General features: G+C 54.7%; 1 protein-coding gene across 3 annotated transcripts in view; it reads left to right on the top strand.

The window, feature by feature from the left end:
• PDGFRB (platelet-derived growth factor receptor, beta polypeptide) overlaps window positions 1-16,831 on the top strand; it is a 42,040-nt gene that overhangs the window by 17,456 nt on the left and 7,753 nt on the right. Inside the window, exons 1-16 of one of the 3 annotated variants that reach the window (XM_011931551.1) lie at window positions 1,099-1,130; window positions 1,484-1,529; window positions 2,663-2,986; window positions 3,524-3,790; window positions 4,534-4,661; window positions 4,781-4,955; window positions 5,533-5,725; window positions 6,382-6,497; window positions 7,796-7,919; window positions 8,486-8,697; window positions 11,799-11,893; window positions 12,896-13,028; window positions 13,638-13,742; window positions 14,104-14,214; window positions 15,310-15,469; window positions 16,435-16,595. In XM_011931551.1, coding sequence (XP_011786941.1) covers window positions 1,490-1,529; window positions 2,663-2,986; window positions 3,524-3,790; window positions 4,534-4,661; window positions 4,781-4,955; window positions 5,533-5,725; window positions 6,382-6,497; window positions 7,796-7,919; window positions 8,486-8,697; window positions 11,799-11,893; window positions 12,896-13,028; window positions 13,638-13,742; window positions 14,104-14,214; window positions 15,310-15,469; window positions 16,435-16,595 — 2,344 coding nt within the window. In that variant the 5' untranslated portion in view covers window positions 1,099-1,130; window positions 1,484-1,489. Of the gene's footprint in view, window positions 1-1,098; window positions 1,131-1,483; window positions 1,530-2,662; window positions 2,987-3,523; window positions 3,825-4,533; window positions 4,662-4,780; window positions 4,956-5,532; window positions 5,726-6,381; window positions 6,498-7,795; window positions 7,920-8,485; window positions 8,698-11,798; window positions 11,894-12,895; window positions 13,029-13,637; window positions 13,743-14,103; window positions 14,215-15,309; window positions 15,470-16,434; window positions 16,596-16,831 lie in introns of those variants that run through there. The other 2 variants (XM_011931550.1, XM_011931552.1) reach the window with 2 other exon arrangements.

The following is a 16,831-nucleotide window of genomic DNA, read 5'->3' as shown; positions in this document are numbered from 1 at the left end:
CCCAAAAGGGAACGGGGAGGAGAAGAGCTGATTTGCTCAGACTGTTTCATGGGGTGTTGGGCAGAGCTAAGGTTGGGGGTCCATAGGCTGGGGGAGCCTTGCCTCTGTCCCACCCCTGACATGTGAATGCCGCCCTGGTAGGTGCAGCACTCACCATCATCCACTTCCAGAGCTGGGGACTTAGGCCACAGGGAGAGTGATGGTACAAGAGGTGGCGTGCTGGGGCCTGAACCCAGTCCGCAGCCCTAAACTGAAAACTAAAAGGGATGAGATGGGGAGGCGGGGGCAAGCTGGGCATGGCCTTCAGAGGCAGGATAGGCCGGGCAGCCCCACGGCCAGAGGAGGCTCCTTGTTGCCTCGTCACGTCATCATCTCCCAAAGCTCATGCTCTGCGACCCCCCGTCCTCTGGCCTCCTTCCTGCCAATGCTACAGGCAGACTTTGGCATCCCTGGCTCCTGGTGGTCTCTTGGGACCCGAGGTGTGTCTTCCAAGATAGAGGAGAGCAAGGGCTGCCCCCATTCAGTCTGTCTCTGTCTTTGTCTCTTAGTGCCTCTGCCTTAGTGTCTCTCTTAGTGCTTCTGTCTCTTAGCGCCTCTGGTGCTGTCTCTCTGGGCGCCTCTTCTCTGTCTCTGCGTCTTTGTCTCTTTCTGTTTCTATCATTCCAGGTCTTTCTCTCTCTGTCTCCCTCTCAGACAGGCTCTGCTGTGGAATCTTGGGCAAATTTCTCATCTTCTCAGAGCCTCAGTTTCTCCATCTGCACCCTGAGGGTGGAGGTGGGGAGCCTGGCTTCACTGGTCTCCAAGGACCTGTGAGGCCTGGCTGCTCGAGGGGACCTCTCCTGGGCCCAGCCCCTAGCCGCTCTCCCCTGGACCTCCCTGTATGCTCTGGGCTGAGTAAAGGGGTCCAGGCCCACCTCCCACATTCCACAGCCCCGGCTCCCCGGCTTCCCTTCCCACAGCCCACAGCCTCCTCCGTTTCCTGTTGTGCTTGTGGAGCTGCGGGAGTTCTCTGGGTTCTGGCCTCCCCCCTCCTCCTCCCAGGCCTTTCATCACACTTTCCCAAATATTTGTCCTGGCAGATAAGAGCCTGGTATTGGAACTGTCACCCGGAGGACAGGCTGTCAGAGCTGGCAGGCCTCTGGACACCATCCAGCCCAACTTCCCCTCCCTCACTGTACAGACGGGGAAACTAAGGCCGGCAGAGAGGCTGGGGACGCAGCCGGGGCCACATGAGAGTCACAACCAGAGCCAAAGCAAAGGCCAGGTCCCCCAAGGCTGAGTCTGGGGTGGAGAGGAGAGGGCCTGTGGTCTTGAATGCCCTTTCAGGCTTGGAACGTGGTGGCTTTTGACTTCAGCCCCTCGGACATGAAGGCTCGGTGGCCCAAGCTGGGGCTCATTCTGCAGGAGCCAGGTGGTGAGATAGCTGCTGGCGCTGCCTCCATCTGCCCTGGGCCAGGTGTTAAACTCCTCTTTAACTCTGCAGGACACCATGCGGCTTCTGGGTGCGATGCCAGCTCTGGCCCTCCAAGGTAGGTAGATGGGAGATAAGGTAGGGGAGCTGGGAGGGCTGCGGAGTGGAACCCTGGAGCTGGCAGGAGTGATGTTTGCTGGTGGCAGGGCGTGAAGCACCAGGCACACTGCCCTGCTCTTCAGCTTTAGTTTCCGGGATTTCCAGTGGGCTCTGTGGAGGCCTCCAGCTGCCAGCCCTTCAGTTCACAAAGCGTCAGTGGGCCCCTGCTTGTCCAGAACCATCAACTCACATCCTTTGATTGGTCCTCCAGACCCCATCCCACCTTCTGGCACACACCCCTGGCCTCCTGTCCTCGGTCTGGTAGATCCGCAGCACCCGGCTTGGACCCCTCATTGGCTGGGAGCTTCCAAGTCCCTGCTGGGCTTCTCAGCACACCCCACCCCTCAGTCCTGTCTGTTAACATGTCTTCGGCTCTGCAGGGGCTGAGCGGCTGACCCAGAAATTAATGACCAGCCAGTAGCCTGCCCGGCAGCTGGCTGTCAGATGGACTGGCTGCCTGACTGCCCACCTCCCCTCCTGATCTTTATCACCAGGGGGCATGGAGGGTGTGGCCTGCAAAATCCTTGTTCAGGGGATGTCATGGAGGGAAACTAATCACTTGACACACGCATACCCCCAACCCCAGGCCCCTCCAGCCCAGAGGGGCCTCAGCATCTTTCCTGCCCCCACTCTGAGCTACCTGAGCCCCTCCTCCCATCGCTCTCCCACCCAGAGCCACCTCTGGGCCTTGGGCAGAACCTGGGGAGTCAGGGGAGGGGGCGGGGAGCTGTAGGGAAGAGGCTCAGAAAGTGACCTGGGAAGCAATGCAGGAACTGGAGGCCAGGGAATTGCTTCCCGAGGATTTCCTGGCCCCTTCTGGTGCCTACTGCCTACACACGGCACTGCTGAAGGATTCAGAGGCTGGGGTCTAAAGGGACTGACATAAGCAGTCTGGAGGAATCCCTAGAGCCCTGGAGCTGGGCGAGTGATCCTCAGAGCCATGACTGGAGAGCCCCAGTCTGTCTGTCGGATAAAGGAGCTGTGCTCCTCAAGGACTTGAGGGCTGTGCATATGTGGCCTCCTCACAGGCTCAGCCCTGCGAGAGGTGCTGAGGCCCCTGTGCCCTGATGTCTGATACCTCCTCTCCCAAAGGCCAGCTGCTGTTGCTGCCCCTGCTGTTACTGCTGGAACCGCAGGTCTCTCAGGGCCTGGTCATCACACCCCCGGGACCAGAGCTTATCCTTAATGTCTCCAGCACCTTTGTTCTGACCTGCTCGGGTTCAGCTCCCGTGGTGTGGGAACGGATGTCCCAGAAGCCCCCACAGGAAATGGCCAAGGCCCAGGACAGCACCTTCTCCAGTGTGCTGACACTGACCAACCTCACTGGGCTAGACACGGGAGAATACTTTTGCACCTACAATGACTCCCGTGGACTGGAGCCCGATGAGCGGAAACGGCTCTACATCTTTGTGCCAGGTAAGGGTCCCCAGCCTGTGTGCCCACTCCTTACCCCTTTTTCAACTGGAGGCATCGGGGGAAGTCCAGAGAGTGCTTTAGTTTGTTGTGAAATGCAGCCATCCTAGAAAAGCAGACAATCATGGAACCAGCCTGGCTCAGTCCGGCAGTGTATTCGCCCCTACTCCTTGGTCTGGATGATCTGCCTGATCCCTGCCGGTCACCCCATTCCTGCCTCCCAAGAACTCTATATTCTCAGCTGCTTCCAATCTGCTCCCTCTTGACCCTACATCCCGTCTTCCCCATTCTCCAAGCTCCAGATATCAGCTGCATTTCAACTTGTGACTTGCCTTCTTTCTTACCCTGGTGCTGTCAATATCAAACATTAGAGCTGGAAGGGACCATCTCTAACATTTGATTTATGCTTCTCTGGGAGCGTCCCTATTCTGTGACGGGGCGACAGAGGGCCCGAGACAGCAAATGACTTGCCACACAGCAATTCAGGGGATGGCCAGAAACCCGGTTTCCCTGACTCATTCATGGCTCCACTCCTGGCAGATCCCACCGTGGGCTTCCTCCCTAATGACGCCGAGGAACTATTCATCTTTCTCACGGAAATAACTGAGATCACCATTCCATGCCGAGTAACAGACCCACAGCTGGTGGTGACACTGCACGAGAAGAAAGGGGACATTGCACTGCCTGTTCCCTACGATCACCAGCGTGGCTTTTCTGGTATCTTTGAGGATAGAAGCTACATCTGCAAAACCACCATTGGGGACAGGGAGGTGGATTCCGATGCCTACTATGTCTACAGACTCCAGGGTGAGCCCCCTTTCTGGCCTGATGCTCAGCCGAGGCAAGTATAACCCTCCACAGAGCAATAGCCCTTTACAGTTTACAAAGTGTGCGACTCCACTTCCCCGTGGATTCTCACCACAGCCTTGGAAGGGAGATAGTGTTTTTCCCATGTTGCAGATGAGGAAACTCAGGTGCAGAGAGAGGATGGAGTTTATCCTCTGTCGCAGAATTCGATAGTGGCAGAGCTGGCCTGTGTAACATGGTTGGTGAGGGCACGAGCTTCTGAGCCAGCTGGGTCGAAATCCCAGCTTTGCTATTTCCCGTCTGAGTAAGTTTACACAAAGCCCGTAATCTCTCTGAGCCTGCTTCCCCTCTTGTAATGTGGGTATAATAATGACTGCCTACCTCATAGGATCATTGTGAAGATTAAATAAAATAAAAGATGGGGAGTACCTGGCACGTGATATGTGCTCAATACATTTCTCCTGTACGTAGATCTCCAGAGTGTACTTTGATTTCCAGTCTGTTAGCCCTTCTAGAACGTCAGCTCCATAAGAACAGAGATTTTGTCCATTTTGTTCACTGCTGTTGCCCCAGTGTCCAGAATAGTACTTGGCATGTAGTAGGTATTTAGTAAATATTTGTTGAATGAATGAATCTTCTACATCAGTCATCCTTTCCCTCTCTAGCCCCTACCCTATCCCCAAGCTGAAGTGCTAGTGGCTGGTGGTGACTTCCCCAGCCCTAAGCCAATCTCTTTCCACCAGTGTCATCCATCAACGTCTCCGTGAATGCAGTGCAGACTGTGGTCCGCCAGGGTGAGAACATTACCCTCATGTGCATTGTGATCGGGAATGAGGTGGTCAACTTCGAGTGGACGTACCCCCGCAAAGAAGTAATGTGGGGCCAGGCAGGGGTTGGAGGAGGGGCCAGGCAGGGGTGAGTATCTGAACTGCAAACTGATTTCCCCCGGCCCTTCCTGATTTGGGGGGCCTGCCCAACCTGTCGCTGCAGAGTGGGCGGCTGGTGGAGCCGGTGACCGACTTCCTCTTGGATATGCCTTACCACATCCGCTCCATCCTGCACATCCCCAGTGCCGAGTTAGAAGACTCGGGGACCTACACCTGCAATGTGACAGAGAGTGTGAACGACCATCAGGATGAAAAGGCCATCAACATCACTGTGGTTGGTGCGTGCCTTGGGCTCAGCCCAAACCCCAGTCTGAGCTGGACCCACCGCATGTCACAGCCCCGGGGTATAGTCAGCCACACTCCAGTGCAGCCCTGGCTAGCCTCTGTGCCAACCAAAACCCCAATACCAAGACAAACCCAAACCAAAATGCAGTGTCAACCCCAAATCCAACCCTATCTCAACCTAGACTTTCTGACTAGCCAGAGCCCCAGCCCCAACCTGACTTCCAAGCCCAACTGCCATCCCAGGTCCAGGAAGCCCCATCCCCAAATTCAACCTTACCACTAGTTCAACTTTATCACCAGTCCCAGAATCAGCCACATTACTGACCCAGAACAGAGAACTGTTAGTACAACTCTGGTCCCTACCTGGGAGCCAGCCCCGACATCCACATCAGCCCCAAATTCGGCCCCTTCTCCAGGCCCCGTCCCCAGCCCAATTTCAATTTCAGCTTGGGAAACTCCATGGCCAGCAGGGTCCGCAGGCCTGAAGCCCTGCCTCACAGGCTGGCCTCCTTTGGGATTCAGTTGGTGCCCTGCCCCCAGGGCCCTGTCCCTGACGGTCACCCCTTGCAGAGAGCGGCTACGTGCGGCTCCTGGGAGAGGTGGGAGCACTACAATTTGCTGAGCTGCACCGGAGCCGGACACTGCAGGTAGTGTTCGAGGCCTACCCACCGCCCACCGTCCTGTGGTTCAAAGACAACCGCACCTTGGGCGACTCCAGCGCTGGCGAGATCGCCCTGTCCACGCGCAACGTGTCAGAGACCCGGTGAGCAGCTCGCTCTCCCACCCCATTCTTGAAGTTATTTTTCTTTGCAGCTGCCAGGCAGCCCTTGGCTTTCAGCCACAAACCTAGGCCCAACTTTCTGAGAGCATATTAGGTGCCAGGTGCTAGGGATGCTGCAGCGACCAGAGCTGACAGTTCATCCCTCCTAGAGCTCCTAGTCTAGTGGAGGAAACAGACGCCGGTCAGATGATCACCTAGATGTTTAGTTGTGCTTGTGATGGGTGGGGCCGGCAGTAGCAGCCAAGAAGTAAACGGGCAGATGACTGGGGAAGAGGGTGCCAGGCAGACCACTCATGGCCTGTGGTATCCTTGAGGCTAGAGATTTCCTGGCTGATAGAGACTGTGATAGGTTAGGATGGAGCAGTGTCCACCTTTCTGAAGGGGAGAGAAATAGGACTTTCCCTTCAATGCTCCCCACCCCCACCCACAGTCCATCTCAACCCTCCCTCTTGGCTTAGGGGAACTGCCTATGGGTGAGGATTTATGAGACCGGGTTTGAGTCCTGGCTCTGCTACTAATGCCTAGATGACCTTGGCAAGCCCTTCCGCTCCCTGGTCCTTGTTCCTGTTTATACCAGGAGGGTGGGGAGAACTGCAAGAGGCCTTCCGACTCTGACAGCTGCCTTTCCTGCTCCCCAGGTATGTGTCAGAGCTGACACTTGTTCGGGTGAAGGTGGCAGAGGCTGGCCACTACACCATGCGGGCCTTCCATGAGGACGCTGAGGTCCAGCTCTCCTTCCAGCTACAGATCAATGGTGATGAGCATGCCCCTCCCCATGTCCCTTCTGCTTCCCCTCCCTGCTCCCATTCCCTCTCCCTTCCTGCACTGTCCACCCACCCTTAGGAGGGTGGGAGAGGGACCCTGGAGCTCAGGAGATGAATTCTAGGCCACTGACCCACTGCCGTGTGAACCTGGCCTCTGGGCCTCAGTTTCCCCAGCTGTATAAGGAGGCCATTGGGCTAGATTGGTGTTTCCAAAACTTCAGGTGCTTAGGTACCAAGGCCATGATGTTTCCTTCTTACATTCCACTTATACTGTATTATTAACTCAGTAGGTATTTATTGAGCAACTATTATATGCCTGTCTGTTCAAGGTTCTTGAACTTCCCTCCCTGCCTTTGTGCAGCTTGCATCCGAGTAGGGGAAGACAAACACTAACAGTAGGGAGGCAAATTCCAGCAAATTACATAGGTTAGAAGGTAACTAACACTGCGGGAAAGGAAAAACAGGGGCCCGGTAGGGAAGATTGAGAGTGGGGCGCAGAGTAATGGTGAGAGTTGCACATTTGATACAGTGATCAGAGCTGAGGAAGTGACATTTGCATGAAGACTTGAAGAAGGTGAGGACATTAGCTCAATGGATATTTGGGGAAAGGGTACCTCGGGCAGTGCAAAGGCCAGAGCAGTCGCTGAAAGGCCTGTGTGGTGGGAACAGGACTGGTGGGGAAAGAGGTCGGAGATGAAGTCGGAATGGGGATAGGGCAGTGGGGGCTGGGAGAAGGGCAAATCGAATAGGTGTTTGTGGGCCTGCTGCAGACTTTGGCTTTCACTATGACTGAAATGAAGAGCCATGGCAGGGTTTTGAGCAGAGGAATGACATGATAATGACTTAATGTTTTGTCAATTAACTTTCTAAAAATAAATTTATTTTGAAAGACAAAATGTATGTGGAAAATTGGCATCATATATCATAAATATAAAGCAACCCCTAAAATAAACTCAGAGAAGACCAAACAATGCTATTAAATGCTGGCTTCATGTGCTTGGTGGCCCAGGGCTCTGAGCTTGAGGCCTAGCTTCCCTTTGTTAAAAGGGAAGATTAGCAAGTCTCAGAGAGGTGGTAAAGACAGACTAGCACCCTGCTGAGGCGTTCCCTTTGAAGTACCCAGAAGGGAACCCACTGATTTTCACACTGATTCCTGGTATTTGATGTTCACCTGCAGTCTACATCCCTCCTCCCACAAGAGGGACTCTGGGTCGGGTCCTCCCCGAGGACCTGTCCTGTTAACAGTCCTGACTCTCCCGCCTCCTGACCCACTGTCCTCTCCATGCAGTCCCTGTCCGCGTGCTGGAGCTAAGTGAGAGCCACCCAGACAGCGGGGAACAGACAGTCCGCTGTCGTGGCCGGGGCATGCCCCAGCCGAACATCATCTGGTCTGCCTGCAGAGACCTCAAAAGGTGAGCAGACCCGGGCCTTAGTTGCCCAGGGTCCCCCAGCTGGCTAGAAAAAACTCGTGAAGGTTATCTAGTCCCGCTCGTTCTTCTTGGCATATTGTTACAGGCATAGCGTTGCCTCGTCGGCCAGGTCACCACCTCCTTGGTCCTACTCTGTACGACCCAAGTGGTCGCTTTTCCTTACCTTTACCCCTGGGCAGTTTGCCTAGCAAAGTGCAGAGTCTGAGCCCCAGAGACCTCACCGGCCCTGTAGATCAGTCTGCACTCCTGGCCAGGCTGATTCTAATGTAGTGGACAGAGGCAGGATTCAGTGCACGTTCTGCCTCTACCCTATACACTGTGTGACCCCGAGGGTCAAGTAAGAATGGATTTTGCAATCAGCACTGTCAGTTCTGGGCTGGGAGCACCCCCTGCTGACCAGTAGAGGGAGCACAGGAGGAGCCCGCTCGGAACCAGGCAGTGGGACAGAGGAACTGGACACGTCCTGCCTCTTTCCACCACTTTCTCCTTAGTTTCCTTGTCTGCAAGGGGAAGGGGCTGGCAGGCAACCCTACCGGCTCTCCTGGCAGGTGTCCACGCGAGCTGCCGCCCATGCTGCTGGGGAACAGTTCTGAAGAGGAGAGCCAGCTGGAGACGAACGTGACATACTGGGAGGAGGAGCAGGAGTTTGAGGTGGTGAGCACACTGCGTCTGCAGCACGTGGATCGGCCACTGTCGGTGCGCTGCACGCTGCGCAACGCTGTGGGCCAGGACATGCAGGAGGTCATCGTGGTGCCACACTGTGAGTCCCCAGCCTCGGTGGCCCCTGATGATCCCAACCCCTACCTTAACTCTGCCTAATTGGTGCTGTGCCCATGTACCCACAGCAGCCAAAGGAGTTAGCATGCCCGGGGGCAAACAGGAGCATCGTGAAACCCTGCCGTGTACATGCATAGGAACATGTTCCAGCATACACAATATGGGTACACATGCGTACAAACACAAGTCTATAAACCATGGATATGAATAGCACTATGCCCTTCAGTGTGGTGTCCATATACTCTATGTATGTCGTAAGCCATGTAATGAGCATGCCTGTTCCTTGAACATAGGTGCAAATCCTTTGTGTGTAGATATGTAGATCATGTACTGAAGAATGCCCAATCCCCAGTCACTCCTGTAAAGCTAGAGTGTATGTGTATAAGCATACACGTGTGCACTCTGCATGTCCATGTGTGTAAACCCACCACATGTTCGTAAGCCATGTACATGAGCATGCCTAATCCCCAGACATCTGTTTAAACCCACAGTGTATGTCTGTATGCATGTACCTGTGGGTGCACAATTCCTATACATGTGTACAAGCAATGCATGTACAATTCCTTTGCATGCAAGCAAACTGGCATAGTGCATATCTGTAAGCATATAATTGGAGCACACCTTTCTAGGAAAGTGTACAAGCATAATTCCCATACACATATGCCTGCTGTACAGTGTACATCTGTTAGCAGGTACACATACATGTGTAATTTCTGCACATATGAACAATGCCTACTAGTGTCTTGATGCTTTTGTGTATTTACCTGCCCCTCCTTATGCTTACATGCACCTGTATGCATGTGCTTCATTTATTCATATTTCTTCTTCATTCAGTAAATATGAGGACCCAACTTCTCATTGAAGTAAAAAGGTCAAAGGGCTCAACCCTGCCTGGACCTCCTAGTACCCATAGTCCAGAGAGAGAAGGCAGACAAGGAACTTGGCAATTTCCCCCGGGATCACCACATTAGGGGCAAAGCCTGGAGGGAGAAGGGGTCCCATACCCAGCTATGGGATCCAGGAAAGTATTCTAGAAAAGGGACCTTTAGGTCGAAACCTAAAAAATGACTAGGAGTTAGCCTGGTATGGAATGGTGTCCCAGTCAGAGGGAATGGCCTGTGTAAAAGCCCAGAGGCAAAATGAGTTCCTAGAAATGAAAGGAATTCAACTCAATCTGGCTGGAGGATCGAGTGTGTGGATACTTAGGGGCTGGAAGGGCGGCAGATAAAGGGGAAGGAAGTGCTGTGGGATGGAGCTACAGGGGTTGGCAGATCTAGAGCAGGCAGGGCTCCAAAGGCCATGTGAGGCATTTTGGTTCCTGTGTATGCAGGTCCTTGGGCGTGTTCATGCACGTGCCTGTCTAGGGCTGCCTCCTGTCCCCTGCCCTGTGGTGAATGGGTGGGCTTCTTTCATCCCCTCATTTCACCTGTGCTCCCACACATGCATACACATTCTCTGAGCAAGTGTGTATCTGGGCAGACAGTGTGGACAGCCTGAGTGGAAGACTAGCTCTGAGCCAAGGCAGATGTGACACTTTTGTGTGACTAAAGCCTGAGCGGGAAGCTGAGCACCAGCCCACAGGGCCTGGGATGGCTGCAAGAGGGCTCCTTCATGCCTTCAGCGATGGTTGTCTAGAAGACGCAGGCTTCCTTCCCAGGACCGAGATGTGTGATGAGTGGGAGGAGGGAGGAGAAGAGGGATGTTGGTCTGGGGCCCTGAGGAGGAAGGCATGGGGAGAATGGATAAGGGTGAGAGATGAAGTTGGAGAGGGAAGAGGTAGAGTCATGAAGCCTCTGCCTTATGTGCCATTTTAGGATTTTGGCCTTTTTCCTTTACTGATAACATGGGGAAGCATCCAAATTTTGTTTGTTTGTTTGTTTTTGAGACAGAGTCTCACTCTGTTGCCCAGGCTGGAGTGCAGTGGTGTGATCTCGGCTCACTGCAAGCTCCACCCCCAGGTTCAAATAATTCTCCTGCTTCAGCCTCCTGAATAGGTGGGATTACAGGAGTCCACCACCACGCCCAGCTATTTTTTGTATTTTTAGTAGAGACGGTGTTTCACTATATTGGCCAGGCTGGTCTTGAACTCCTGACCTCGTGATCCGCCCTCCTAGGACTCCCAAAGTGCTGGGATTACAGGCATGAGCCACTGCGCCCAGCCTGCATCCAAATATTTTAAGCATAAGAATGGCATTCACTTAGTAATTCAACAAATAGTACCAGGTACTTACCGTGTGCCAGGTGTGGTTTTAGGGACTGAGGTTATAGCAATGGATGGGGAGGAGGAGGTGGGACGGGACTCCCTGGGGAGCAAAGGAGCACAGATTGGGGACAGAAGAGGAGGGAATGAGTTCCATGGGACATCATGGGTGGCCAGTGGAGCAGGGCAGGGGAGAGGCAGATCTGGTGGGGGTGGATGGGGAGAGTGGGAAGCTGTACAGCAAAGAGGCCGAGGCCTTGAGGGTGGAGGAGACTTGAGGCTTGTAAGGGCCAGTGTCAGCCCCATTTTTATCACCACCCCAACCCCAGCTGGGCCCTTTGGGTGGAGTGGGGAGGAAGCAGCCTCCATGCTGAGGTCTGGATTCATCAGGCTGGGGGTCTCAGCCACTGCTCCGTCAGTGGCCACTCACTCAGTCCACCGGCCACTCGGTCAGGCATAGAGTCTGACCAAGCTGGGCAGCCCCAGCAAGGGCGTGGACTCAGAGGAGAGGTAAGCCGCAACCCAGCCGTCAGGGGCTCCAGGGCTAATGGGAGGTCCAGGCAATGGACTGGAACCCAGAACAGGATTTGTACCCCGTCTAGAGTTCTGGCAGCAAGGCCAGACTGACTGGCAGTGCTGAAGGGATGTGGAGGCCAGCAGTGATCTGAGTGGGGGTAGTTACTGAGGGGATGGGGTATTTACAGGACAGTCTGAACGTGCGGCCTAGAGCGAGAGGCTGAGGGTCTGACACCGTAGGCTGATGGGGAGGTGGGTGCTTCTATTCCGGACAGGATGTGTGCGGAGGGATCTGTGATGCCAGAGATGGGGTGAGGGGAGGGCAGCTGCCCAGTTTGCTCATGGCCTGCTCTCATCTCTGCCTCCAGCTTTGCCCTTCAAGGCGGTGGTGATCTCAGCCATCCTGGCCCTGGTGGTCCTCACCGTCATCTCCCTTATCATCCTCATCATGCTTTGGCAGAAGGTAAGCCCCTCCCTGGCCTAATGGGTGAAGACTGGCACATCACTATTTTGCATGAATTCCACCCCTCTGCCCTCCTTGAATGCTGCGTGATCTGGCCACATGCAGGGCTCAGCATGGAACTCAGGTGGGGACTTACGTAGAGTGATGCTGGCTGTCCGAGCTTCCTCTACCCCCAGTAGTCTGGGCCAACCTGAGCCGGGCCCGAGCTATCCAGGATTCTCTTCCCCTACTGTGTCACTAAGTCCCCAGGTCCTGCTGAGGCACCATTCCTCTCATCCTAGCCATGGAGCATGGGACCTTTGTGGTGGACTGCATGGGCTCCAGGATTTTTCCAGCTCTCACCCGTGGAGACCCTGTGATTCTACTGAAATGCATTCTGATCCTGTTAGTCCGTAATTTCAGTGTTCTACTCTGAGATTTCACCATTCTGTGATTCCAACATTTTAAGCTTCCTGAATCAGGATTGCAGCACCTCATGATCCCATCATTCTAAAATTCCAGTCCTGTGGTTCCAGCACCCTAAGATGTCAACATTCTAAGCTTACATCTTTCTGATTCACCCAGCATGGGGAGGGCCATCCGCATCCAGCCGAGTGCCCTACCTGGTGTCACTTTCTGGGGTCACCTGCTTCACCACTTCCATCTGAGGAGCAGCTAAGGCTGGGAGAGAAGCTGGAGAGGAGGTTCTCATGAGCCAGGCCCTCAGCTGCCAGTTGCTCCTCAGTCTGCCAAGTTCGGAAGCCTCCTCTGGGACCCCTTGGTCCCTGTTCCCTCCAAGCCCATGAAGACCTTGGCTCAGTTGAGCACTTGCTGTGTGACTTCAAATATTCCCCTGCCCCTCACTGGGCCTCAGGGTCCCCTGCCCCTCTCTGGGCCTCAGGGTCCCCTGCCCCTCTCTGGGCCTCAGGGTCTCCTGCCCCATGTGTCCTAGATGGATGGACCTAATGGGCCTCAAGGCCCGAGGCCCCCTCTGATAACTAATTCCTGGGGTTGGGCCTCCAGAAGCCACGTTACGAGATCCGATGGAAGGTGATTGAGTCTGTGAGCTCTGATGGCCATGAGTACATCTACGTGGACCCCATGCAGCTGCCCTATGACTCCACGTGGGAGCTGCCGCGGGACCAGCTTGTGCTGGGTCAGTCCTGGGAGGCCTCAGGTGGCAGTGTGGGGACTCAAGTTGGGTGGGAAGACTCTCTGAGGTCTGGTCCCAACCTTGCCATGACTAGCTATGAGGCCTAGGGCTGGTGTCTTGCCTTCTCTGGTCCTCCGTCTCCTGCTGTGTACAGTGAGGACAAGACAATCCCCCAGGAACTGCCTAGCATTGAGGTTCTATGATCCTGTGACCCCGTGAGACGGGACCCCTATGTGACAAAAGTGGAAGAATTGAGGACAGGCTGAGCGGCAGGCCTGGTCTGGCTGGGGAAGCTGAGAGGGTGCAGAGGAGTGTGCTTCCTTGGGGAGGGAAGAAACTTCCCAGAGATTAAAGATGGGGCAGAAAGCAGGCAGGACTTAGATGAGATACCAGGAAAGACAGGGAGGCACTGTGGTTGCAGGAGTGTGTTTAGGGAATACCCTGAGTCCAAGGTGGTTTAAGTAATGTCTAGGTTGACCTAAGAGAGTGGCTGTCTCCCCTCACTGGGCAGGAAGGGTGGCAGCAGGGTGGGGGGTCGGGGGGAAGGGGGCAGTGGGGGAAACGGTGCAGCTTCCTGGTAGGCCAGGAGCTGAGGGATCATTTCTGCACCAGGACGCACCCTCGGCTCTGGGGCCTTTGGGCAGGTGGTGGAGGCCACGGCTCATGGCCTGAGCCATTCTCAGGCCACGATGAAAGTGGCCGTCAAGATGCTTAAATGTGAGTAGTCCTTGGAGCCCTCCACATCTGTGCCCTCACCTCTCCCTGCCCCTCCCCACACACTTAGCCTCTCCCAGGGTGGCCTGATGCTGATTTGCAGGCACAAGAGGGGCCATCACACTGCAGCAGGCGCTGCTCCCGAGTCTGGTTTGGGAAAGAGGGTTCCTCACCATGGCCTCCTTGGCCTGCCTCCCCCTACCCTGGCCTCTTCCCCTCCTCAGAGTGTGGGTGCTCACCCCCCGCCGGGCTGCATGAGTCTTGCAGCACAGGGCGGGGCAGAAGAGTCAGAATAGGCTCCTGTGGTGGGGCCTCCGTGGAGCCTCCATGACTGGGCCTGGCCTGGGGCCCCCATTTTCCTCAGCCACAGCCCGCAGCAGTGAGAAGCAAGCCCTCATGTCGGAGCTGAAGATCATGAGTCACCTTGGGCCCCACCTGAACGTGGTCAACCTGTTGGGGGCCTGCACCAAAGGAGGTACCGAACCCACTGCCCCAGAGGACTCAGGGAAAGTGCCCACCACCAAGGCCAGGCCCCGCCTAGCCCCTCCTCAGGCCTCACTCAACAGCACACTCCTGCTGGAGGGTCCGTGCCCACCCACTCCAGCGCCCCCACTGCACGGTCCCAGAGGGCACCCTCGGCTCTGGGGCCTTTGGGCAGGTGGTGGAGGCCACGGCTTCCACCGTGGGGTTTAGAAACTCACAAAATCACAACACCTTCACGGCTGAAGGATTAGTCGGGTCACCAGTCCCAGCAGCTTCCAGACCATGGTGTTGGCTGATGCTTTTCTTTTCACAACACATTTTGAAAACCAATAAATAGCAGCTCACATGACATTAAGATGAGTTATACGCCCACCATTGGAGACCACCAGCTTGCTAATTGGGAGCTACCTTTATTTGATCATAGAAGAAAGTCTCTGTAGCCAACTGTGTTTATTTGAAGCTCTGATTGCCAGTTAGGCTGAAAAAAAAATGTTATCACCATTTGCAGCTGCTTATTGTGAGATCTGGGATTTTCCTCAGCATTATGCAACCAAAACAAAATACAGAAGTATGTTGGGTATGTAGACAATTCACGTCCGCAATGATCACTCATTTCAAAATTTTTGTTCGCGTGGATGTCTTCAAGTTCTCATTGACTGACTTAAAGTAAATGCATTGTAGTTGAATTTAACTACTAAAGTGATTATTGTAAACAGTGGCCTTTATCTGCTTTCTATACTGGGCTCCAAAGTAAGGTTTAGTTTGAAAACATATCAATAAGAGCCAACACTGCGGACTTGCCATGTGCCTAGCCAATAAAGATATCATCTCATTAACACTCACGGCAGTGCTTTGTGGTGGGTTTAATTACCCCACTTAACAGCTGGGGAAGGTAAGGCTCAGGGAGACTAAGTACCTTGCTCTCTGCCACAGAGGCAGGAAAAGAACCCAGATTTGCAAGGCACTGAAGCCTCCTAGCCGTCATGCCAAAGTGTCTCTCCCACATCCAGCCCCTGATTAGCCTCGTGGCCTTGAGGGGACGCCCGAGGCCTCCGTAGGGACTGTCCCTGAGCCTGTCCCTCCGCAGGACCCATCTATATCATCACTGAGTACTGCCGGTATGGAGACCTGGTGGACTACCTGCACCGCAACAAGCACACCTTCCTGCAGCACCATTCTGACAAGCGCCGCCCGCCCAGCGTGGAGCTCTATAGCAATGCACTGCCCGTTGGGCTCCCCCTGCCCAGGTACCAGGAGGGAGGCCAGGGACTGAATCTTTGGGACACCTGAGGAGCACCGCTCCTTGCCCTCCCTTTGTCCGGGAGGAGAAGCTGAGGCTGTGACAGGGCAGGGAACAGAATCACTCCTGGAGCTAGGGCTGTTCTACAAGGTGGCCTACCCCAGATGAGGGAATAACAGTGATGCCAGGCCCTGTGCTGCTAAGCCCTCTACACATGTGACATGCCATCCCTGTGTTGTGGGTGTTTGCCCTTCAGTCCAGGGCACTCAGTGATGGAGGAAGGGACAGAGGCTGTGGTGAGATGAGAGCCAAGCTCCCAATTTGCGCAGTGGTGCTCCAGACTGTGTTCGTCTCTACAGCCTCTACACATCAGCCTCCACACTGCCCCTTAGGGAACTCAACTCCTCTCTTCATCTTTTCCAAAAAGAACATTTCTTAGTTTTTTTGCTGATTACAAAAAGACAAGAGTAGCTTCAGAAAAGCGTAAAAGACCTTAAAACTCACTCCTGCCCTCTCCAATGTTTTGATCAATTTCCTTCCCATCTTTTTCCTGCCCGTAGAGACATGTGTAGAGCCCCACAGCCCTTTGGGGAGCTGATGCTACAGGCATAGGTATCGGGGTGACTCCTGGCTGCCCACGCTGGGTTGCAGCCAGGCACTCCTATGGCCAGGTGGCGCTGGGGAGGCCACCGGAAGGCGCCTCTGTACACACCCATCTTGTGACCTTTGCCCTGGGGCGCTGAAATCGCCTCTGGGTGTGAGCTCTGTGGGTTCTAACTGTCATTTTGGCAGCCTCAGTGCCCAGCTTGGCCCAGCAGGTTGGTTGAAAAGGGTCAATCCACGGGCATTCCTATTGGGATAGCCTGAAGGATGAGTGAGTGTATGAGAGAAGAAATTCATGAGTGGCAAGGGGCAGGAGGGGAGGGGAAGGCAAAGCCTGCGGGCTCTTCTGTGATGCTCCTTTACCCCCAGCCACGTGTCCCTGACTGGGGAGAGCGACGGTGGCTACATGGACATGAGCAAGGACGAGTCGGTGGACTACGTGCCCATGCTGGACATGAAAGGAGATGTCAAATATGCAGACATCGAGTCCTCCAACTACATGGCCCCTTACGATAACTACGTTCCCTCTGGTGGGTGGACACAGTACCCCACACCCACGCAGGCTGATGCTCTTCACATGCCCAGCCTTGCCAAAAATCCTGGGAAGAAGGGAGTTTCGTGCCCATTTCATAGATGTGGAAATTGAGGCTAGCCACCTGGCAAAAACCGCTCTGTAGTGGGCCGCTGTTTATGGGTCCAGAAACATGCATAGAACCCACAGGGAGGGAGAGAGCAGGGATGTGGGAGGACCTGGCCTTTTGTGGTG

The sequence above is a fragment of the Colobus angolensis genome, unplaced genomic scaffold (genome assembly GCF_000951035.1).
Source record: "Colobus angolensis palliatus isolate OR3802 unplaced genomic scaffold, Cang.pa_1.0 Scaffold90, whole genome shotgun sequence".
Classification (NCBI taxonomy): Eukaryota; Metazoa; Chordata; class Mammalia; order Primates; family Cercopithecidae; genus Colobus; species Colobus angolensis.
This window is presented reverse-complemented; position numbering and strand designations above follow the sequence as displayed.